We start from the raw sequence: 23,953 nt of genomic DNA on the forward strand, positions 1-23,953 counted from the left end.
AAGCGTAATATAAGACAGAACTGTAAAACAGGCAAATCCGAGTATACTTCTAAATTAACTAAAAAAAGGATTCCTTATAAAGTCCCTTTAACACATCTAAATTAATGTATACATGTTAAGCAATATCTGCTATACAAATCATACATATATATAAATAACCTACAAATTATATATATACATATAACTGTTTATATGGTAAAATTTCACTACTTCAAAGTAGTAGCTAAATGCCATTTATAAAAGTTTAACACAACTTATTTACGAATATCTTTGTTGATAATATAGGGCTAGTAGTGTGCCAAAATATAAAGATATAAAAAGATAAAAGAAGATCTGCTTTTTAAAATATATACAAATTGAGAGGTGCCCGGGTGGCTCAGTCAGTTAAGATTCTGACTCTTGGTTTCAGCTCAGGTCATGATCTCATGCTTCGTGAGTTTGAGCCCAACATCTGGCTCTGCACTGACAGTGTGGAGCCTGCTTGGAATTCTGTCTCCCTCTCTCTGCCCCCCCACCCCACTGGCACTGTCTCTGTCTCTCTCAAAATAAATAAATAAACTTTATTAAAAATGAAAAAAAAAAAAAACTTTATTAAAAAATAAAAAATAAAAAAATATATATACAAATTCATAATCAAGGGGTGAATTACCTGAATATGCTGAAAAGCATGAAAGTTTTCTGCTGTAAGGAAATAATTCCTTTAATCTCATTTTTACATAATGAGTTTAAGAGATTTTACTTACAAAGAAAACATCAATTACTGGCTTACTTCCTACCTAATACATAAAATAATCAGTATATATTCAATAAATGTTCTTTTCTCAAAATAATACCATGTAACGGCCATCATTATGTACCATGTCAAAAAAGGTTAAATAGTTCCAACATACATATTCCTCCCTTCCAACATATACCCCTTTGGAAGAAAAGACTAAACAGAATAATTTATTAGTTCTTATCTGGCATTCCACATATTTTAGAGTAACAGAAGCTCCCCAAAATCAGTAGGCTGAGGGTGCGATCTATTATCAAAACATCTCTATAAAAAATACTAAAGGGGTGCCTGGGTGGCTCAGTTGGTTAAACCTCTGACTTCAGCTCAGGTCATGATCTTGCAGTTTGTGAGTTCAAGTCCCGCATCGGGCTCTGTGCTGACAGTCCAGAGCCTGGAGCCTGCTTCAGATTCTGTGTCTCCCTCTCTCTGCCCCTCCCCCACTTGTGCTCTGTCTCTCTCAAAAATAAATATTAAAAACATTAAAAAAAGAAAATACTAGAAAAAAAATACTGATACATTGTTAAACTCCTTACTGTTTTCATAATTAGCATGTACCTAAGTATATTTCACAAATACATAATATGGGTGATATAGCTTCTTATTGGAACTTACTGGGCTAAAAGTCTCATTTCAAGTTCTTTTCAAGTAATGAAAAATCTAACTTAAAAAGCATCTTTGCATACATAGCTTGGTAAATAAAAAAGAAACCTGATTTTAAAGGTTTAAAAAAAATGAATGAAAATATAAAACTCCCAATTCATATAACTAAGAATAACATTCTTCTTGAATTAAACCCCTAGCCAGTTCTCCAATTTTAAGCTGTTCTGGAAACTGAATAATGTGATTAACTCAAGAAAAAGCACATATTTATGACTTTCAGTGATCATACATTGATTTATGAAATAACGTTTTAAAAATTATTTTTAAAAACATGTTTCTGGAAGTCTTACCATGAGCCGTATAATTTGTACAGTTAACTGGTTCTTGTGTAGCATCATTTATTTTTGGATCTTTACAAATATATGTGAGAATAGTTAAGGAAATATGAATGACATTCCAACACAAACCATTATTATCTTCTCTTTAATATCTTGTATTATATACTCATGTTCACATTCACATGTAAAGAAAGGCTGTTACTTGGTCCACAGCAACAAGCACAACCACAAATATACTTTTAGGGTCACTAAATAAAAATTGAACATTAATTTATTACAGGAAAAGTATATTAACTTAATACATATTAAAAGCTCTAACAAAGGATGCCATCCTTAAACAACATAAGTCAAGGTTCAACCACAAAGCATAAAAGAAAAAGGAAAATCTTTACCAAATTATTCTAAGAGTGCTTTAGGTTAAAAAAAAAACCAGTTTCCAGATATTTGCCTGAACTAATTTATGGGGTCCCATTGTATTTATTGTCACATCTGTAACTTCATGTAACAAATAACCCTGTGAGGTAAATTCTATTATTCCCACCTTTCAGAAGCACAAACTGAGGCTCAAAGTTTGAGAGACATATCCAAAGTCATGTAAGTGATAAGGAGTAAAATTGGGTTTCCTGATTCCAAGCCTAGAGCACTTCCATCAGACTGTAGGGAAGATAGGTCTTCTAGGTGTGTCTACATGGTCCGCCCAACAGGATTGCAAGCTTTTGAAAACAGGTGTAAGTATAACTGTCCTTTAACAGATGTCCAAAACACCTGTGCGCGACTTTTGTTTCCAAAATATTTTGACACTGAGATGGGATAAGGTGTTCACAGGATGTCTCTAGAAACAGAGAACCTACTGACACCTGTTTAAGGTTTTTTAAACACTACTGGAAACCCAACTTCATGAGGAATAACAGACATTTTCCCATTATCATCACCAAATGCTCAGCCATTTCTCTCTAGGGTTCAAGTCGTACAACTCTTCATACCATCTAATTATTTTCTTGCACAGAACCATTCTGACATCTTTGCCAAAAAAAGACTCAATTACTAGGTCAGTGATTCTCAAACTCCAAGCATAAGGGTATTCAACAAATTAGAGCTATTATGTAAACATCTAATAATGGCTGCCTCTCCCCAACTCACATGAAAATACTATAGAATTTCCGTAATTTAAAAATTTTGTCTAGTAGAATCTTTCCTATATTTCTGGCCTCTGTTATTAATTTTTCTGTTCTACAATTTGTATAAAACGATCTAATATTGTACAAAAATGGCTATTTTGACTGTAACTCCCATTTCATACTGTTCCTCCCTTTATCAGAGCTACTACAAAGAGAGCCACTTAACCCCCGCAACCTGTTTTCTCATCTGTAAATAAATAACGCAGATAGTCCCTACTATGTGCCAGGGGTTGTTCTATGTGACTCACTTGCACTCACTTATTACAACAGACTTTTAAATTGGTACCATTGTTATCTACATTTTCACTCAAGAGAAAACAGAGTTCAGATCATCTGCCCACGGTTACAAGGCAGAGCAGGAATTTGCCGCCAACAGTCCAGCATCTCACGGAGTTTTAGAATGATGTAAGGCAATACACATAGAGTTAATGATAAATGGGCAACATACACTGGCTTAATCGTTATTAACTACTTGTCTCCTCCCTCCTCAAGTCAGCAAACTTCTGGGGTAGAGCCTATCAATCGTTTTATTACTAGTGCCTAAAACAGACTTGGCACATTTCAGGATCTAGGTGTTGGTTGAACAAATAAGCTCGCCGGTAAAAACAAAACAAAAATAAACTAAAACTAAAACTAAAACTAAAACTAAAACTAAAACTAGGTAGTTCAGAAAAGGAAGGGCCAAAAATCAGTAAAATCCCAAGAAAATCACACAGGATGACCGCTGTCCTTCCCACACCCACATCTCTTTTCACCTCCCGGAGCCCGTCGATCGTTAGAAGCCACAAGTCACCGATCCCTTCAGCACAACCCTGGCCCGTATGGAGGACCGCAACCCACTCGCAACCCCTAATCTACCTAGCCCCCAAGGCAAGGTTGCGGGGGGTGGGGGGGGGGTCCTCACAGAGGATATTGTCCCAATTTGAGGTCCTCGCACTTAAGCGTCTCCTCCCCGCCAGCGGCGGCGATGGCAGCAGCTCCCCAAGGTCCCGTGGTGACTGACACGAACCACAGGACACCCAGGAGCTGGGCGGCCACCGTCTCCTGCACAGCCGGCCTGGAGGGCCAGGCGGCCGCCATGCTGGGGACCAGCAAGTCCCCCACCTCTTCCGCTTCCGTCTTTGCTTAGGCGGGGGCGGGAGAAGGGCGGAAGGAGCGAGGCTCTTAAAGGGACCTTGTCTTAGCCGGAGGCAGGTTCTTGTCTGTACAGGGCAGGGCATTTATCTGGAAGAGCTTTGATTTGTCTTTGAGATCCCGGAGAAGAAGGTTCGCTTTGAGAATCCGAGGCCGTGCATCCACTGCTTCCTCCCGAGCTAACCCTGCTTTGACTTTTCCGTCTACAGATGTGCCCGCGGCGCCCAGCGATTTGCTAAGCGCTTTACAGACATTATCTCGGTTGGTTCTGGTAGGATTTGGGTTTACAGATAAGGAGCCAGGCTCCAAGACGCTAAAAAAGCATGTCGACGTTAGTTATTGAATTGGAGTCAAATTGATGTTTGCCCGATTTCAGAAATCTGTTCTCTTACTGTTATGATATAATGACCTGCCTGTTGACTTAGAGAAGAATTTGTGGAAGGCTCTTACACAGAACTTAAGGACTCCATAACAAAAATAGGCATTACACTTTTATTTTTAGTAGTGGACATTTATGCGAGAGGGCCTATAGGAAAAGGAGTTTAAAGATTTTACGACTACACCAAGTAAAGTTGGAATTTTTTTCCCCTCCAGCTCTACCTTCTAAATTTTATATAGTCTAAAAGTTCTGTAATGGGCCTATCTTTTATACTGGGCAATACGTTTACTTTTTTAGTGAAAGTTTAAGCCTTTTTATCTAACGTAACAATATTTGAATTTGATGCCTCCTCATTCACAGTGGCACTGGTTTTGAAGAATTGAGTTCTGCAGTGATTCTCAAGTTTTAGGGAGCATCAGAGTTACCTGGAAGATTTGTTAAAACACCAAGGATGGACCCATTCTCAAGTTTCTGATTCTGAAATTCTAGGGTGGGCCAGGATAATTTGCATTTCTAACGAATTTCCAACAGATGCTGAGTTTGCTAGTCCTGAGACCACACTTGGAGAAGCATGGGATAATATATTATGAGAAGTGTCATTTTGGAATAGGAGGACATGAAATTATTTGCAGTAATATTTTAGTATTGTAACAACATTGAAAATTGTTCTTAAACCAACTTTTCAGCATTACTATGCTATTTTTATTTCCTTAAAGATTTTTTTAAATTTTTTTTTTTTTAATTTTTTAACGTTTATTTATTTTTGAGACAGAGAGAGACAGAGCATGAGCAGGGGAGGGTCAGAGAGGGAGACACAGAATCTGAAACAGGCTCCAGGCTCTGAGCTGTCAGCACAGAGCCCTACTCGGGGCTCGAACTCACGGACCGTGAAATCATGACCTGAGCCAAAGTCGGCCACTTAACCGACTGAGCCACCCAGGCGCCCCATTTCCTTAAAGATTTTATTTAAGTCCTCTCTAAACCCAAGGTGGGGCTTGAACCTGAAATCCAGAGATCGAGAGACCATGCTTCACTGACTGACCCGGCCAGGTGCCCCTCAGTTGTTTCTCAATTAAAATATTTATGCTTATTTAAGTGATAAGAAATTTGAAATGTACTAGTTCATTTTTTTTAATGTTTATTTTGGGGAGGGGGGACAACCCAGGGAGGGGCAGAGGATCTGAAATGGGCTCTGCACTGACAGCAGTGAGCCCTTTGTGGGGCTCGAACTCACAAACCTCTGAGATCCTGACACCAAAGTCAGACACTCAACCGACTGAGCCACCCAGGTGCCCCTTTACTAGTTCAATTTTTAAACTTAACTTTTTTTAAGTGGACTTCTTTCTTTTTCCTCTCTTTACTTCCACTATCCTTTCCTTTTTTTCTTTTCTTTCTTTCCCTCTCTTCCCCTCCATAGAGATATTTGTCAAGCATTTACTATGTACCCATCGTTAGGCAAGACCTTACAGACTTAAAAAATGAAGAGACAAGAACCCAGTGATTTAAATACTTCATGTTTCCTAGGGGACAAGATAAACAGTTAAAGTACTATTTGATAATTGTTAATAGAAGCACATAGTAGTTACAGGGGCACCTGTGTGGCTCAGTTGGTTGAGTGTCTGACTCTTGATTTCTGCTCAGGTCATGATCTCGGGGTCATGAGGTCAAGTCTCGCATTGGGCTCAGCCTTAGGCCCAGTGTTGGATTCTGCACTGGGCCTGAAGTCTACTTAAAAAAAAAAAAAAAAAAAATGCAGACTAGAAAACTTAACCATTAACTTTAAGTTAAAATAATACCAATAATATATGTAATATATGGCTCAACCCCCATCCTGAGATGAAATTTAGCAAAGGGGTTGAGGTCAAGGATTAGCTACACATATTAATTGCTACACATATTATCTGGTAATAAAATACCAGAATATCTATTACACATATTTTCTGGTAATAAAAGACAGTGATTTTGCATTTTGATTACCATTTTGATACTCTTTCAAAACATTCTTGTTTGATTTTCAAAATTCAATCTAAAGATAATCAGAAAGTAAAAGGAAGACTTTCTAGTCTGAGTTTATTGAAATTATAACAAAATTAGGTATTTTCCTTATGACTGCAGGAATATTGCTGGTATTTGTATTTGTACCATTTTTCATATAAATTTATGAAATCTATTAACTCTATTTATAGAGTTAAATATTTGAAAATACTTATCTTTGCTGACTAATCCCATCATAAAATCTATTTTTATGGTTCTAATGATTATCTTCATTCTCTTTTGCAATGTATAAACTGAAAAGAAGACAAGAGTCTCCCATGAAAAGTAAAGAAACGATACAAAATTTTTAACTCTTGAAATGATGGTACACTTAAAAATTCACTTTCTCAGGTTACTACGTGCGTTCTCCACCAACAATACAGATAAATAAACAAAAAAATTCACTTTCTCTTCTTACTGCCCCTTAATCTATTTTCTTGTGGCTCAGTAAAATACATTATTTCTTTGCATACATTGTCTCTGATCACATGATTACTACTTTTTCTAATTCAGCTAATTTCTTAAATCTCAATGCCAAATTTCTTTGTCATGTAAGAATTATATAGAATTCTATAGAAAGCAAAAGACATGAATAGCAGTCTAATATGGAAATTGCTGTATAGAAGCATTAGGAAATGAGATTACCAGTGAAGCCTGAAGCAAGGTTACCCTGGGATTTAAGGGCTCTGTACATTGGATCTTTCCACCCCTAAGATTCTATCATAGACCTAATTACATTGACAGATAGTTTCACCCTTAGCAAAACTTTCTGAGGAAATCAACCTGGGGGCACCTGGCTGGCTCACTGAGTAGAGCATGTGACCCTTGATCCCAGGGTTGTGAGCTGGAACCCCACATTGGGTGTAGAGATTACTTAAAAAAAATAAAATCTGGGGGGGGGAGGGTAGGGAAGGAAACCAACCTGACTCCTGTTTCTGTGGTTAAGACAGAAACACTAAGAGATAAAAGATTGTTACCCCCCAAAAAATTTTCTTTTTCATTTGACTGTGATGGGCAATTTTTTCTCCCAGTGATAAATTCATAGTATCAAGGCTCTGGTAGTGGTTTTTTTTTGTTTGTTTGTTTGTTTGTTTGTTTTTGTAGTTTTATTTACTTTTAGTAATCTCTACACCCAACATGGGGCTCGAAATCATGACCCCCAGATCAAGAGCAGCATGCCCCTCCCACTGAGTCAGCCAGGCGCCTCTAGGAGATATTTATTATGGTCAGCTGCATATTTGGAATTCTACCATATCCATGCTGCTGTCTCTCAAGTATTTCCGATTGTGTCCTCTCTTTGTGCACCAATCTAGCTGCCTACTATCCAATTAACTTTGACTCATCACTTCATAAGGCCTACTCTGTGCCAAGTATATTTCATCTTGAATGTCAAATGTAGGCTCTAAAACTGACTCTATCAGAGTCTGCTTCTCAAAAACCAGACCAGAATAAGTTGGCTTTTCTCTGTTTCACCCATATCCCTTCTATCAGGTTCAAAATTTAGAATCCTCTTTACATTTTATTTTTCTCCTTATTCTTCAGTAACTCCTTTATCTAATCAGTAAGTGACTGATATTTTTAAATGTTCATTTTTTTCAATCCTATATTCTTAACCCTATTTTGGGTTATTTATCCTTTCCCATTTACCTTGCTATCATGATTTCTTCCTTTCTCTCTCTCTTTTTAAATATTTATTTATTTTTGAGAGAGAGGGAGAGTGCACAAGTTGGGGAGGGACAGAGAGAGAGAGACAGGGAGACACGTATCTGAAGCAGGCTCCACACTCTGAGCTGTCAGCACAGAGCCTGACCGTGGGCTCAAACCCACAAGCTTCAAGATCATGACTGGAGCTGAAGTCGGATGCTTAATCAACTGAGCCACCCAGGGGCCCCCTCTCCTTTTTTTTTTTTTTTTTTTTTTTTTGTTTGTTTAGTGTTTATTTTATTTTTGAGAGAGAGCATGACTGAGGGAAGGGTGGAGAAAGAGGGGGACAGAGGACCTGAGGGGGGCTCTGAAGTGGGCTCCAACTCAAGAATAGTGGTTGAGATCAGACCTGAGGCGAAGTCTGATACTCAACAAACTGAGCCACCCAGGCACCCCCTTCCTCTTTGTGATCCTAGGCCGTCTCTCCAAGTTTGTCCATTCATTTTTTATACTGCTTCTGATTAATCTTTCATCAAAAAAAGAAAAACCTATATCATATTCAAAATCTTATTCAACATCCTATGTAAGTTCCTTGGCATTGTTGACCTCAAAAATAAAACGGCCAGTTATTTTGCTAGAAAATGTTTTTGTTTTGTTTCGTTTTCCAGAAATAGCAGAGGAATTGCAATTTGAGACCTGCAAGCTATGGCAAACCATAGTCAAATCAAGAGAACAAAAGAGATGAATGGTACTCTACAGAAAAATGAGAAAGTTGGGAGGGGTTGCTTTGAACAAAGGTCCGTTGGAGAAGAATGGAGTTCAGGGTGGTGATGGTTTCTCATTAGTTGACTGTGGCAGTTACTCATTGGCTGGGCTGTTGCTGGGTGAGGAGAAAATCTTCCTCTTGCTGAGGTAGTAAAGTAGGCTTCTTTGGAGGGTCTGGAATTGACCTTAAGTTGATAGGGCATGAGCGCTTCTTCTTCAGGTCTCTCAGCTCTATTTTAAATATTTCCTTTATTCAGTTACACAGTATTTAGCCAAAGGAGTTGAAAACTTATGTGCACCCAAAACCCTGCACATAGATGTTTATGGCAGCTTTATTCATACTTGCCAAAATATGGAAGCAATTAAGATGTCCTTTAGTGGGTGTGCACTCTTCAGCAGCACAAATTCTAAAATCAGAACAATAAAGAGAAAATTAGCATGGCCCTGTGCAAAGATGCCTTTAGTAGGTGAATATATAAACTGTGGTACATCCAGGCAATGGAATATTATTTATTGCTTTAAAAAGAAAGAGCTGTAAAGCCATTCGAAAACATGGAAGAATCTCAAATGCTTATTTCGAAGTAAAAGAAGCCAGTGTAAAAAGGCTATATACTATTTGATTCCAACTATTGGACATTTTGGAAAAGGTGAAACTACAGAGAGAATAAAAAGATCAGAGGCAGTCAGGAGTTGGAGGTAGCGTGGGGAATGAATAGGCAGAGTACAAGAGGAATTTTAAGGCAGTGAAAATACTCTGCATGATACTATAACTGTCACGATGCATTGATTTAATACAATTATATATAAGTATATATGCTTATATTTATATAAATACTTATATTAATACTATACATGTCACAATGCATTTATTTAAACCCATAGAGGATACAATATCAAGAGTGAACCTTAATGTAAACAATGGACTTTGGGTGATTTTGATGGGTCAACCTTAATGTAAAAAATGGACTTTGGGTGATTTTGATGGGTCAATGGAGGTTCATTAATTGTAGCAGGTATACCATTCTGGTGGGGGATGTTGATACAGGAGAAGGCTATGCATGTGTGGAAGAGACATTTGGGAAATCTGTCTTCCTTTCAATTTTGCTGTGACCCTAAAAGTTCTTTTTTAAAAAGTCTTTAAAAGAATAGACACCAGTCATTAAATGTTAAAATAGATAAATTCTATTCAAAATTTTTTCAGTGGTTCTTTAATTTCTTAGAGATGAAGGATAAAGGATAAAATTCCCTAATGAGAATTAGAAGGGTTAAGTCACTTGCTAAAGTCACATATTTTCAGAAATGGTGGAGTCAGATTTCAAGCTCAGATCTTCTGATTGCACAGAGGTGTTCTTAAAAATTTTGTCTGTCTTCGTTATTCTATGAATAAGACACTGGAGGGTTCTAGGAGGTTAAAACAAACACAAACCAACTCAGTGCCAGAAAATGTTCACCATAGAGTAAGCTCCTTAAAAATTGCTGAATAAATTTTCATTGACTAAAATGCAAAAAAAAAAAAAAAAATTCTTTTTTAATTCCAGGAAAGAGTCAAAGGAAAGCTCACATTAACATAGAAATGTGGAGAAAATTAGATTAAATGTGGTTAGAGGGATGTTTGCTGGAGTAGTCATGGAGGCAGCTTCTCTTTAGAGCAGAGACTTGAGTCTAGCCCTGGGGGAATGGTGGGGCTTGCAGGACATTCCACCCTTGGGAAAGAATAGGAATAAGCAACAGAAAAGCCCTGGTGTGGTGATGCAAAGGCCATTACCAGACTTGTTTGGCCAGAGTAGGATCTTGGAGATGTTAAGTGGGAGAATAGGTTGAAGAGTCAGCAAGAGGGGGGAGAATTTAGAAGATCTTGCATGTTAAGAAGCTTGAACTTTGTTTCATGATCAATTCAAAGACATGTTATTTTGGGGGAAAGGGGAAATACATTCAAAACCACCATCACATGTTAGAGTAAAAAGAGACACAATGCTTGCAAAGTGATGCTTCAAGATTAATTGGTCCCCACCTGTATGCCGCACCAGTGCCTTGGGAAACATTACCTTCTCCATTTTACCTTAATCCCAAACACCTGTAAAAAAATCTGTTTAGGTCCTAACAGATGATTTCAACAAGCATAACCTCTTTATCTTCCAGAAGTTCTAGGTTCATTCTATTTGGTAATCTAAGTTATTGTATAAATTTATTTCCCTTAATAGTTAGTTCCTAAGAGGCAGGGCCATGCTGCAATTGTGTATCTCTTTTTAGGAGGCCTAGGAAGCAATATATCCTTGAAAACAAGCAAACTAACAACACTATAAATTATATTACAACAAATGTTCTTATGTTGCAGGTGTTTTGTATATATACCTCATCTTCCTTGAGGACAGGTATCTCTTTTTTTTTTTTTTTTTAACATTTTGTAAGCACTGTGCCTAACAAACACCGCATTTATTCAATGAATACAGACCTGAAGACTGATTTTTATGGTTAATGCATGGACCTTATTATACAAAGTAAAAGGCCTATCATAAAAATTCTTAGTTACATTAAAGAGAGTGGAATAAAGACAGGAGAATTGCAGGTTTTACACAGATCTTTCTCAAAGTCAAGTTACGGTAACAAGAATAAGAACGTTAAGATGTCTAGTGAAGTCAACACTGGACCTAGAGTCAGACGATCCCATGTGGTCCCAAACTTTGGGCAAATCACGTAACCTATCAGGAGCGCAGTTCTTCCATCAATTTCTTCACGAAGGAAAATGAGATCTGTATAAGCTAGTGCCCGGCATATTGCAGGAATACTCCATATTCCTTTATTTCCCAACTAAATTTCCCCAGGTATACTTCTTAGAATTTAATGTTGGGTCAGACGATAAAGAAAACACAAGGAAGATACGACGAAACAGAAAGGAGAGGGACCATGGAGGACTCAGCCGGTCTGGCCAAGTTCTTTCATCATATCCTTCCATTTGCTCGACCTTGGGTCACGCTCTCCTCTTAGCCCTTCAACAACACCTGTCCGGCCGGATCTCCCCACCCCATTAGCGCCGACCGCCCCCACCACTTGGCATTTCACCTGCCCATGCGGCCCCCAGACCCCGCTTTTCCAGCATTTTTAACCCTCCCTCGCGCAGACGAACTCCACCTGCAGAAAACAGGGAAGCCCACCGCCCCCGCCCCCGCGCTCCCCTCCCGGGACTCGGCCTCCCAGTGCCCAGGCTCCCCCGCCCGCGCCACCCCGGCGCCCCGCCCCGGGCGGGGAGGGTCGGTGCGAGGGAAGGGCCTGCCAGGTGAGGCGCGGTCACCCAGGGCCTCTCACTTCCGCCCAGGTGAGGGAGGGCTGACGCCGAGCCGGCCCGCTCGCTCCCGCCCGCGCCGCTGCGGGACCAGGTAAAGCAGGGGTCCGGGCTGTGCGGGCGCGTGCGGTGCGGGGTGGTGGTCCCCGCGTCCAGAGGCCGGCGCGGGGCCGCTCGTCTTGCCGTGTGGAGCCCGCCTTCCCTGCAGCCGGCGCGCCCTCCGCCCGCCCTCCGGGAGGAGGTGCGCCCTGGAGACCCAGGGCGCTGCTGAGCGCCGCGCCAGGCCCGCGGAGGGTGCGGGGTGCCGTCCTCCCGCGCGGGGCCCTGGTGACCCCAACGTGGGCGTCCCCGCGGCTGGGTGCACAGCTCTCTGGGGGCACCCGGCCGCCGGCCGCGGTGCCGCCCCGCCTCAGCAGGCCCTGCCGGCCCTCAAATCTCGGCCCACTTCTGTTCCGGGATTGGCAGGGATCACAGTTTGCACCCAGATCGGTGCCTGCGCTTGGCCCCACAGCTGGGCGGAGTCTTCCTCCACTGGTGACGGTGAGAGGAGTGAACAGGTGGTGGCCTGCCACGGGGGTCCGGAGAAGAAGGGGGTTCCCAGATCTCGTCTGAGTGGACGACTTGGCCCTGGCCTCCTCTGGGTGCCCGGTGGTCACGTAGCCGCGTTCCCAGGACGGCGGTCAGGCTCGGGCTCTGCTAACCTCCCTTTTCAGATGGGGAGGATCAGATGGAAAGTACCGTGGCCTCCAGCCTTTGGGGGAATTTCTGGATTCCTGCTTTTAAGTCAAGCTCAGGAAAACATTTTCAAATCCTACCCCTTCCCCCACCCCAGGCGCCCCAGCCCGGCTAGCACACCTAGCAGGAGTGCCAAATTAATCTCCCCCAGGAGCGTTCGCTTGGCACTTTGTCGTATCTCCAGATGGTTCTTCTCACTTTGGATTCAAATTAGTTGTTTACTGGTTTGCCTCTGCGATTGAAAGAGTTCGACTTTCAGGGCCCTATGTCTCTAGCTAGCTTCTCAGCTGTATTTAGACTCTGGCCGTTGATAGCTATGCAACAAGCATGTGTTTCTTAAATTAATGAAGAAGCCTTCTGGAGACCTAGAAGAAGAAATCTCCGTTATGCCTAGAATGGTAACACCACATTCTAGGCTGTCTAAGCTCCTATTGGCTGCCAACTCATTTGTACACATTGTTTAAATTTTTGTTTTTTATTTTTTAATGTTACTTGTTTTTGAGAGAGAATCTGAAGCAGGCGCCCAGCTGTCAACACAGACCCAGACCCAAGGCTCGAACTCACAAACGGCAAGATGGTGACCTGAACCAACTGAGCCCCACAGGCGCCCCTGTACACATCTTTTTTAGAAAAAAGCTAGTGGTTGTAAAAACTCAAATTTCTTCATTTTGCAGTATTGGAACCGGGGGATTGTGACTTTTAACTAAAATGAACTTGATGTTTCCCGGCCCCTGTGGCCTATATAAAGATTATTAAAAATTTAAAATAATTACAAAGTTAATAAATACCAGAGCTGGAAGGTACTTTCTGAGATAGAATTTGCAAACTATTCTGAAGAGATTTGCTCTTGCTAATTGAGATCCTGTTAACAGTCACATAAGATGACCTTAGCATTAGAATAATAGTTGTGTTTAAAAATTGAAAAGAAATTGTACTAAGCTCTTATCTGTGTTTAATACCCTAAATACGTTTATTAGTTTCTAAGTGAACTCTACTCCCAAGATGGGGCCAAAACTCACCACCTGAAGAGATCAAGAGTTTCATGCTCTATATGATGAGCCAAAAATGCAACCCTAAAGGCCTAAGTTTAAGTCATGTATGAATATTAAACTGTAAACATCCTATATGCATCATAGAAAATTGAAGAGGATTTTTATAAAAGGAAGTAAAAGCATACACAAACCCACCTACCACTGGAAGTAACCACTAATAAAATTATGGTATATTGTCTTTCAGTTAGTATTCTTAAAAAGGGAAACCTGTGTATTTTCCCATAGTGACTTCACTTTTGGAACCTTGTGATTCTGAGATGGGTTCAGCATTCAGTAATCCTTGTAATTGCATTTGTACTTATAGGCTTTTGGGGCGCATGGGTGGCTCAGTCGGTTAAGCATCCAACTTTGGCTCAGGTCATGATCTCATAGTGGCTTCCAGCCCCATGTTGCACTCTGTGCTGACAGCTCAGAGCCTGGAGCCTACTTTGGATTCTGTGTCTCCCTCTCTCTGCCCCTCCCCTGCTCACACTCTCTGTCTCAAAAAAGAAAACAAACAAACAAACATTAAAAACAAAACAAAACACCTTTGTTACTGGAGGTGCCTGGGTTGCTCAGTCTGTTAAGGGACGACTCTTCATTTCAGCTCTGGTCTTACCTCCCCCTCTCTTTGTCCCTCCCTTCCTCACATGCTCTCTTGCTCTCAAAAACAAACATTAAAAAAACCTAAAAAACATTTAATACTAGTCCTTAAACTAAACAACCAAGTATTCTGAGTTTACTTGCTTTGTTAAAGTGTAACAAAAATACATTAGGTTGGTGAAATCAAAATTGGGTTTAATTTGTAAAGATTTTGTTCATCTTGGTAGTGTATTTTTGAGAGAATCATTCCGCCTTTATATTGTTTGACCATTGCTATGTTTTTCTCATACTCCGATGTTTTTGTGTAGATTTGGATGCCTTTTTTAAGCCCTCATTTTAGGTTCTGGTGCAAATAGAAATTTAGAGCCTGTCAATACACTTTAGTCACTGGGATGGATCTATGCTGAACATGAAGGGCTCATTTCTGTTTTGCTGTGCACAACGGTGTAGACTGGATTTTGGAGACATGGTATTGAGTCCATTTACCATATAACTTGGCAAGTCACATATCCCTGGTCCTCTGTTTTCTCATCTGTAAATGATCTACCTCACTGAGCTTGGGGGAGGTTGAAATTAAATCCTTTTAAGAATGTGTCTTGTAAACTGTGAGCCATTATTTCCCCACTTTGTGCTCCTCCACTGTGATGTTTAATTCTGATAAAATTAGGGAGTTGTGCTATTTTTATTGGGAAGAACTGAAGGTTGTGAGTTACTTTGATAAAAGGCATAGAGACCATATTAGCTGTTAAATAAACATCTTTGCTAAAAACACTGTACAGAGATCTTTCTGAAAAGCCATAGGTTAAAACTGCTGTCAACATGGTTAGCTACTTGTACATGTGACTATTGGGCACTTCAGATAGGGCCATTTGGGATGGTGATGTAAATGTAAAAATGCACGTCAAATTTTGCAGGTTTGGTGTAAAAAAAAGAACTTGTTATATTTATATATTGAAATGTTTGTATATTTTGGGTGAAGCAAAATATATTATTAAAATTAATTTTCCCTGGGGCGCCTGGGTGGCTCAGTCAGTTGAGTGCCAGACTTTGGCTCAGGTCATGATCTTGTGGTTCATGAGTTCGAGCCCCACATGGGGCACACTGCTGTCAGTGCAGAGCCAGCTTCAGATTCTCTGTCCCCCCTCTCTGCCCCTGCCTCATTCGTGCTCTCTCAAAAATAAACATTAAAAAAAATTAAAATTAACTTACCCTGTTGCTTTTAACATTTTTCCTGCAGCTACTAGAAAAATTTAAATATTAAAAAAAAAAAAAAGATTACTTATGTGGCTCACATTGTTTTTCTATTGAACAGCACTGGGTTAGGATTCAGTATGAGTATGTTTATCCTTAAGAGGGTTTAGTTGACTGAAGCACTTACATTCCTACCTATAAACAGTTTTTTTTAATTGCCAAGTTATGGGCCTTCCCACTCCCCCTCCTTGTATATATTGCATTAGTGAACATTTTTATAGTTTAGTCTTCTGAGAAATAACCATTAATGAGTATATAGCAAAATCTCAGCTACAATAGTTTTTTTGAAGCCCTTAAAATATCTTAAATAATTTTGGTTGAAAAGAGATGTTAATAACAATAGTAGCTCTTATTCATTGAATGTACACTGTGTGCCAGGCTGAATGTTTTACAATACCTTATTTAGTCCTTCCAACTGTACATATGTAGTAGTTTTCATTAACTATTTTACAAATGAGGAATCTGAAGTATAGGGAAATTTAAACAACTGGCATAAGAACACAGAGCTGGTCCCAGCAGTAGAAACCAGGTCTCCATGATTTCAAAGTTCATAGGCTATAGAATCTTATTTTATGCATTGGTTATCGGATCAATACTGGAAAGGAGTATATTATTGAGGTAGGTATTTAGCTTCATCCTGTTTTTGTGTTTGTCACCAGTAGGAAACCATCCAAATACCCATCCACAGGAGATTGGGTGAAGAAATCATGGATTCCTAGAGTGGAATACTATATAGTAGTTATAGTAAATGAAAAGAAGCTATGTGTATCATCATGACTAATTTTATTTTATTTTTAGAAGACAAAGCTTGTGGTCAGAAAGGAGACATTTTTATTTATATCTTTAAATTTTATTTATTTTTATTTTAGAGAGTGTGCACGAGTGAGGGAGAGGGGCAGAGAGAGAGAGAAATAGAATCTCAAGCAGGCTCCCCGTTCAGTGCAGAACCTGATGTGGAATCAAGCCCCATGACCCTGGGATCATGACCTGAGCCGAAATCAAGAGTGGGCTGCTCAGCTGACTTGAGCCACCCAGGTGCTCCATGACTAAATCTTAACGTTGTAAAGTTAAGGTAAAACAAATTGCTGCAGGATAAATGTACAGTACGTTCACCATTTATATAGTTTAAAAACCATCGAACAGTAATGTTGTAAACAAACATGTTTACATGTAGTGTGTGTTTAAGAATTTCAGATTTGGGGTGCCTATGGTCCAGGTCATGATCTCATGGTGAGTTCGAGACCCGCGTCAGGCTCTGTGCTGACAGGTCAGAGCCTGGAGCCTACTTTGGATTCTGTGTCTCCCACTGTCTCTGCCCCTCCCCCACTGTGCTCTGTCTCTTATCTCTCTCTCTCAAAAATAAGCATAAAAGAAAAATCTTTAAAGAATTTCAGACTTGAGGGGTGCCTGAGTGGCTCAGTCGGTTAAGCGTCCGACTTCAACTCAGGTCATGATCTCATGGTTCACGGGTTTGAGCCCTGCATCGGGCTCTGTACTGACAGTTCAGAGCCTGGAGCCTGCTTTAGCTTCTGTGCTTCCCTGTCTCTCTGGTCCTCCCTGACTCATGCTGTTTCTCTCTCTCTCTCTCTCTCTCTCTCTCTCTCTCTCTCTCTCTCTCTCTCTCTCAAAAATAAATAAACATTAAAAAATTTTTTTTTTTAAAAAAAGGAAGAATTTCAGGTTTAAGGGGCTCCTGGGTGACTCAGTCGGTTAAGCTTTCTACTTCAGCCCAGGTCATAATCTCACAGTTGTTGAGTTCAAACCTCCGCATTGGTCTCTGCTGACAGCTCAGAGCCTGGAGCCTGCTTAGGATTCTGTGTCTCCCTCTCTCTCTGCCCCTCCCCTGCTCTCACTCTGTCTCTGTCTCTCTCTCTCTCAAAAATAAACATTAAAAAAAAAAAGAATTTCAGATTTTAATTCTGTTTATGTTATGTTGATGACATGCATTTGTGAAGCTGTCTTCAGGTTAAAAGAAATTAGTGGGAGCATTTGGATGGCTCAGTCAGTTAAGCCACCAACTCTTGGTTTCTGCTCAGGTCATGATGTTTCACAGTTTGTGAGACTGATCCCCACGTTGGGCTCTGCACTGACAGCAGCGAGCCTGCTTGGGATTCATTCTCTCCCCCTCTCCCCCTCTCCCCCTCTCCCCCTCTCCCCCTCTCCCCCTCTCCCCCTCTCCCCCTCTCCCCCTCTCCCCCTCTCCCCCTCTCCCCCTCTCCCCCTCTCCCCCTCTCCCTCTCTCCCTCTCTCCCTCTCTCTCTCTCTCTCTCTCTCTGCCTCTTCCCTGCATGTGCAAGCTTTCTCTCAAAATAAATAAACTTTAAAAACAAAACAAAAATTAGTAAAATTTCCATGAGATGAGCATTCTCTTATGTTGGCCTTACTCGAAAAACAAAACCAGAGTCCCGTACTTTTGGCGTTTTGCACATCTTGCCTAGCTGGTAGGTAGCTTTCAGGTGCAGAACGTTTTTCATTTAGCTTTGGCCACTAACTGATGGGCATGACTTTGACAATAGGGACAGGGTGGGGCTTCTGCCTTGAGTAGGGTAGTCGGTGCCCTGGGAGTTACTTTCTGGAGATTTTAATGAAGCTCCCAGGCAGAGCATGGTAGGAGAGGAAGGTGAGTTGGGGGGTACATTGACAGACATTTTCTCTCTGTTGTGAAATATCTGACTCCTGTTTTTAAAATCATTAACAGTTGACCTTCCCTCCTCCCAAGGTGAAATTTCCCCTTTGTTGTTTTGAAATTGTAGGAAGGTTTCTGCATCTGCAATATGGGGCGATAATACTACGTTGTTAATTAAGATAAATGAGATGTTTTACAGAATGAAAGGCCTTGGATTTGGTGCATAGTAAACACCAAAAGTTGAGTTACCTGATTTAGTGACTGATAAAATGGATTGGGAAAAAGGTCAGGAGGAAAAGGGAGGGTGAACATTGGTGGGACGGGTGTCCAAAGCCTAGTTTTGTCTATTTCACAATTTGCTGCGACTGTTTTGAGTATCCCAAGCATGTCAAAAATGCCACGACCATATTTCTGGAGAGAAAGGCATACAGCCTACAGTGTGGGGAGAATTGAACAGATTATTTGAGGTGGAAACTAATCATTTATGAATGCCTGGGTCTTTTCAGTGAGGGACTGGCTATACAGAGATCCATAAGGGTGAACATTGCCCTGATTTGGTTTTTCTTGTTTTTGTCAATTATTAGAGAAAACTGCCACCATCAGAAATACAAAAGCGTACTATAAAACAGTTTAACTTCACTCTCACACGATAGCCAATCACAGAGAGTATTGATATGCATTGATTAACTGAATAGTTCAATAAGAAAATTAGTATATCGCCAGCTGAATAATTCTGGAGAACTGACTCAATTTTCAGTTCTGATTCTGAGTTTAACATGGTATCATTTATCTTCAACTTCTATATATTCTGAATAGCATTAAATGGACTTAATTAAAAAAATTTTAATGTTTATTTTTGAGAAACAGAGCATGAGGGGGGAGGGGCAGAGAGGGGGAGACACAGAATCTGAAGCACAGAGCTAGAGGCAGGGCTCAAACCCATGAACCCTGAGATCATGACCTGAGCTGAAGTCAGACGCTTAGCCAACTGAGCCATCCAGGTGCCCCTAAGTGGACTTAATTAAGGATTGGCTATGGCTTAAGCATATGACCCCCAAATATCAAGATCTTTCTGGAATTTGTATATGTTTTCAGAATTCCAAGAATATCGTGTTTTGACAGCAGCCAAAAATACATTATCATTTACATTTAAAGGGTTTACAAAAGGTCTTGTCATTTGATAGGGGCACACGACTTTGACAACTGTCTTGAATCTGCATTAGCATGATAGCAGATGTGTTTACTTTGGCTAGGAGAGTTTGTTTTCCATTCAATTGATACCTTACAAATACTGAGCTTTGAGAACAAAAGGCATGATAATTAGATAACCACCTGGGCTTTGTACTCCTAAGGAAGCAATAGAAACTTAGTTGCTCTTGACCTTCTAATTTTGAGCAACTTCTGAAATCATGACTTTGTTTTTACAGTTAATAGCTTTTAGATTGTTCAAACTCCCTGGTTGGCTCTGGGGAATTCCCAGTGAGGCCTTTCATTGTGATCTCCCAATTCACATCTGCAGTTAGATGCTGAATACCTGTACTTTGCCAAGCTGACTGCCAGTGATCTTTTTTCCCTCCAAATTTGTCCTGGTGTGTTCTATTCCATGTGCTGTTGGGAATCTGAAAAGTGTGTTTACCGGGGTCCTTAGTTTGGTTAAATTCTTGAACTGAGGAGATTAATAAATCTATTCAATAAGTTTCCTCCACCTGGAAATTTAAGTCAAATTACATTTCTATCTCTGCATCAGCTTTTTTTTTTTTCACATACTCCATTAATTGTTAATGGCTAAAGGCATGGGTATTAAAAAAAAAAAAGCCACAATATTATAATAATTTCCTTCAGTGAAATCCTACAGTGAACCAGACATGAAAAATTCATGGCTCAAACTCACTTGATCAATGATGGAGTGGAAGCTGAGCATAATAACTACTTCTCTGGAGGCTGTACGACTATGAGGACAGCGGCACACTGTGGCATTTTAATGTCTAGGCTATGACTGATTTTAGGTGGTCTATCTCTGACAAGCTAGACTCCACTTTACCACGTTTAAACAAACTGGAGATTCCTTGCTGTAAGCCTTATTTCTTAGCCTAGTCGAATAGATCAAAGTTGTTTGGTTGAAGATTTCTTAGGACCATGAAATGAGAGGCCATTTAGCCTACGTGCTGATTACTGGATGTTCAGCTCTAGAGTTATGGCATTTCTTCCTTCTGTCATATGCTCTTAAGGCTTCAGTGGCCTTCCCTAGATATTCCCTAACACGATGGAATTGTAGTAATTTTCCGGTAATCCTTCCAGCAATTAAATATGAGTCAGAGGGTTGGATGACCACCCATTGTCTACCCTTAACGTTTCCTGAAGCATACTCTACCACCATGGTTTCCAAAATGCACAGGATGATTCAATTGGGAAGATGGGAAGATGACAAGAAAACCTTACTTTTTTAGTGCTTTTATCTTACTGTCATGGTATTTTTTATTTTATTTATGTTTTAAAACATATGACATGTAAATAATAGTGATATGTGTTTATAATTATAAAAAATAAGGTGAATAGTCAACATATTTTCACTGATGGGAATGTTTGAATACCACTAATCTATCCTATTACCAGAATTACCTTTTTAAATAGAAATCTGGACTCAATACTTCCCTACTTAAAAGCCTTTAATTACTTCCTGTTGCTTACAGGATAAAGACCAGTCCACTTAACATTATTTACAAGGACCCTCTCAAAGTCTATTTAAGTCTGTGCTTCTTAAACTGTCAGTAGTAAGAGATCAGGCTTCCCCTGCACCCCCAGTCTTTCAAGGACTGATATTTTTGTAACATAATTTGTTAGAAAAGTGAATTGTTAGAACAAGGAGATTTTTTAAAAAGTCAAGTTTTTATTACTACATTGAATAAACATGACTGTGCCACACTGCATGGTTTTTAAGTACCAATTTTGGTACTTATCCCTTTGTGAGCCAAACATCAATTTGCAGTCCACATCTGCAGTAAAAACAAAACAAGCCAACTATTTTTTTGTCCTGTTTTCAGAGACTTTATATACAATACATCATTTAAAGCTGGTTAATATTCTTATGGAGAATCATGTATTTTTATGCCTGTGTACAGCTCCAATTGTGACCTCTAGGCTATAGCAGCCTCAGGGTAACATGGGAACTTTGTTTGAAATGCAAATTCTCTGGCTCACTTCAGACCTGCACAATCAGAAACTCTGGAGGGTAGCCCCCCCCCCCCGCCCCCCCAACTTGTGTTTCAACAAGCCATCCAGGTGATTCTGATGCCTGCTAAAATTTGAGAACCACTGACCAAGGGCATCCCTATATTTCATTCAAACTGTAACACTTAAAATTTTTTTTAATTCTGTAACTGGGAGTTTGTACCTTTTTAATCTTCTGTTTACCCATCCCTCCACCCACCTCCCCTCTGGCAACCATCAGTTTGTTCTCTGTATTTAAGAGGTTGTTGTTGTTGTTACTCATTTTTTTAGATTCCATTTGTCTTTCTTTGACTTATTTCACTTAGCATAATAAGCTTTGGGTCCATCCCAATGGGAGGGTCGAATTCTTTTTTATGGCTGAGTAATATCCATTGTGTGTGTGTGTGTGTGTGTGTGTGTGCATGCATGTGTGCGCGCGTGCTACATCTTTTCTATCCATTCACAACTGCAACACTTTTGCCAGTGAAATGAAACACTGTCAATGATGCTGGGTAATCTGAAACTATCTTGGGCAAATGGTCACTCTCCTCTTACACCCTATTCTCTTTAAGAGAAGTTTCTACTGTGTTCTCATTCCACACATCCCCACTCAGGCTTAGTCACTCTCCCTTTGTGATTTCACTTAGTACATGGCACACACCTCTACTATTTATAGGCCTTATGATATATCCTGTTGTGTTGTCCTGATCTTTGTATCTGTGTGCTGTCTCACTAGGCCATGTTCGCCATTATCTTTTTGTCTTTTTCAGCTATAAAATTAAGACATACTTTTAAAATAAAGTTTAAACAGCACTAAAATCTATAAAAATCTAAGTTTTTAATCTTGGCATCCTTATTTTTACTTTTTAGAAGTAATCACTATAAAATTGACTACCTTTCTAAAACTAGAAACCTACGCATGAGTACATATTTTTTTTTATAAATTGTTTATGAGAGAGAGCTTGTTCTCAAAAATAAGCAAACATTAAAAAATAAAAATCCATGAACAGCTTTAAGTTTCTCTTGCTTCCTTTGGAGTGCAAAGGTCAGGTTGTACTATGTTCTGTATCCTGATGCAGAGTGGTTGAGAGAAAGCTGTACTTAAAAAGACTGGGTTCAAGTCCTAGGTCTACCCTTAACTTCTTATATGTGCTTGGACATGTTCCATTTTGCTTCCATTTTTTTTTTTTTAAGTTTGTTTTGAGAGAGTGTGTGGGGAAGGGGTGGAGAGAATCCCAAACAGGTTCCACGCCCAGTATGGAGCCGGATGTGGGGCTCAATCTTAGCACTGTGAGATCGCAACCTGAATCGAAATCAAGAGTCCATGCTTAATGGACTGAGCTACCCAGGTGCCCCAACATATTTTTTTCCCTCACAAAAAGAAAATGCACCTATCCTGAAAGTTGCTGTTTTCCCTATTCAGTTGTGAGTGTTAGGTAATATCCCTGTGTTAACATAGGGGGTTGAATTGTCAAAGCATGCTCATGTGAATGAGAGATCAAACTTCAAACCAGCACCAAAGCTTACTCATGATTCAGTGATTACAGGTAGGAGTTAGGCACAGACATTCCTTCCTGGAGGAGTACCCAGCCAGTAGGCATTCCAAAGAATGTCACTTTTCTTCTTAGGACATATTATCAACACACTTATGAAACCTAGTTATGTGTAGACATTAAGTAACGTATAAATGTATTTCTGACACACTTCAGTCACAGTTTTTAATTTGTTTACAGGAATAAAGTACAACCTTAGGACACATTGTTGTTTTGTTTTAGATTACTGGACAAGTTCTCAATAATATATATGGAAACCTTTTTTTTTTTTTTTAATGTTTATTTATTTGAGAGAGAGAGAGCGAGAGAGAGCATGAGCAAGGGAGGGGCAGAGAGAGAGGGAGACACAAAATCTGAATCAGGCTCCAGGCTCTGAGCTGTCAGCACAGAGCCCGATGCGGGGCTCAAACCTGTGAACTGTGAGATCATGACCTGAGTTGAAGTCGGATGCTTAACCGACTGAGCCACCTAGGCGCCTCTGGAAACATTTTTCTATAAGGAAACCTTTTGTTTTTGGGGAATCCTGAGTTTTATACTCTACGAGTTAGACAAATGTAAAATATCTGTGTGATTGTCTCCTATTTTCTAGTCAGCCATGCCCCATAATTCCACATATTCTCAGATTATTTACAAAAAGCAATTAGGACAGATCAGGTATTTCCTGACATTTAAAAACATGGGCTATTACCTATTAAAAATCTTTAGAGGGTTTGCGAGGGGGTTTGGTTATCAAGCTGGCTATCCCTCCCTGAAGGAGGGAGCCACAGGCTTACTGTTAACCCTTTCCCTCCCATTGTCATTTCAATACATTCAGACCTAC

At 40.0% G+C, this 23,953-nt stretch overlaps 2 protein-coding genes and 1 non-coding gene across 6 annotated transcripts in view; 2 read left to right on the forward strand and 1 right to left on the reverse strand.

Annotated features, from left to right (window-relative positions):
- Window positions 1–3,985, reverse strand: part of TM2D1 (TM2 domain containing 1) — a 50,589-nt gene extending 46,604 nt beyond the window's left edge. For all 4 annotated transcript variants that reach the window (XM_015540939.2, XM_007089870.3, XM_042997421.1 and 1 more), the window contains exons 1-2: window positions 3,805–3,985; window positions 1,726–1,799 (exon numbers count right to left, since the gene is read on the reverse strand). In XM_015540939.2, the coding sequence (XP_015396425.2) occupies window positions 1,726–1,799; window positions 3,805–3,971 (241 nt within the window). In that variant the 5' untranslated portion in view covers window positions 3,972–3,985. The remainder of the gene's footprint in view (window positions 1–1,725; window positions 1,800–3,804) is intronic.
- Window positions 3,986–9,230: 5,245 nt separating this feature from the next.
- LOC122241720 lies at window positions 9,231–9,334 on the forward strand. Its single transcript, XR_006221945.1, has one exon. It is a non-coding gene; the product is annotated as a U6 spliceosomal RNA (small nuclear RNA).
- Window positions 9,335–12,202: 2,868 nt separating this feature from the next.
- Window positions 12,203–23,953, forward strand: part of PATJ (PATJ crumbs cell polarity complex component) — a 362,131-nt gene continuing 350,380 nt past the window's right edge. Inside the window, exon 1 of the mRNA XM_042997423.1 lies at window positions 12,203–12,221. The gene's annotated coding sequence lies outside the window, so the exon portion shown is untranslated. The remainder of the gene's footprint in view (window positions 12,222–23,953) is intronic.

The sequence above is a fragment of the Panthera tigris genome, chromosome C1, assembly GCF_018350195.1.
Source record: "Panthera tigris isolate Pti1 chromosome C1, P.tigris_Pti1_mat1.1, whole genome shotgun sequence".
Taxonomy (NCBI): domain Eukaryota; kingdom Metazoa; phylum Chordata; class Mammalia; order Carnivora; family Felidae; genus Panthera; species Panthera tigris.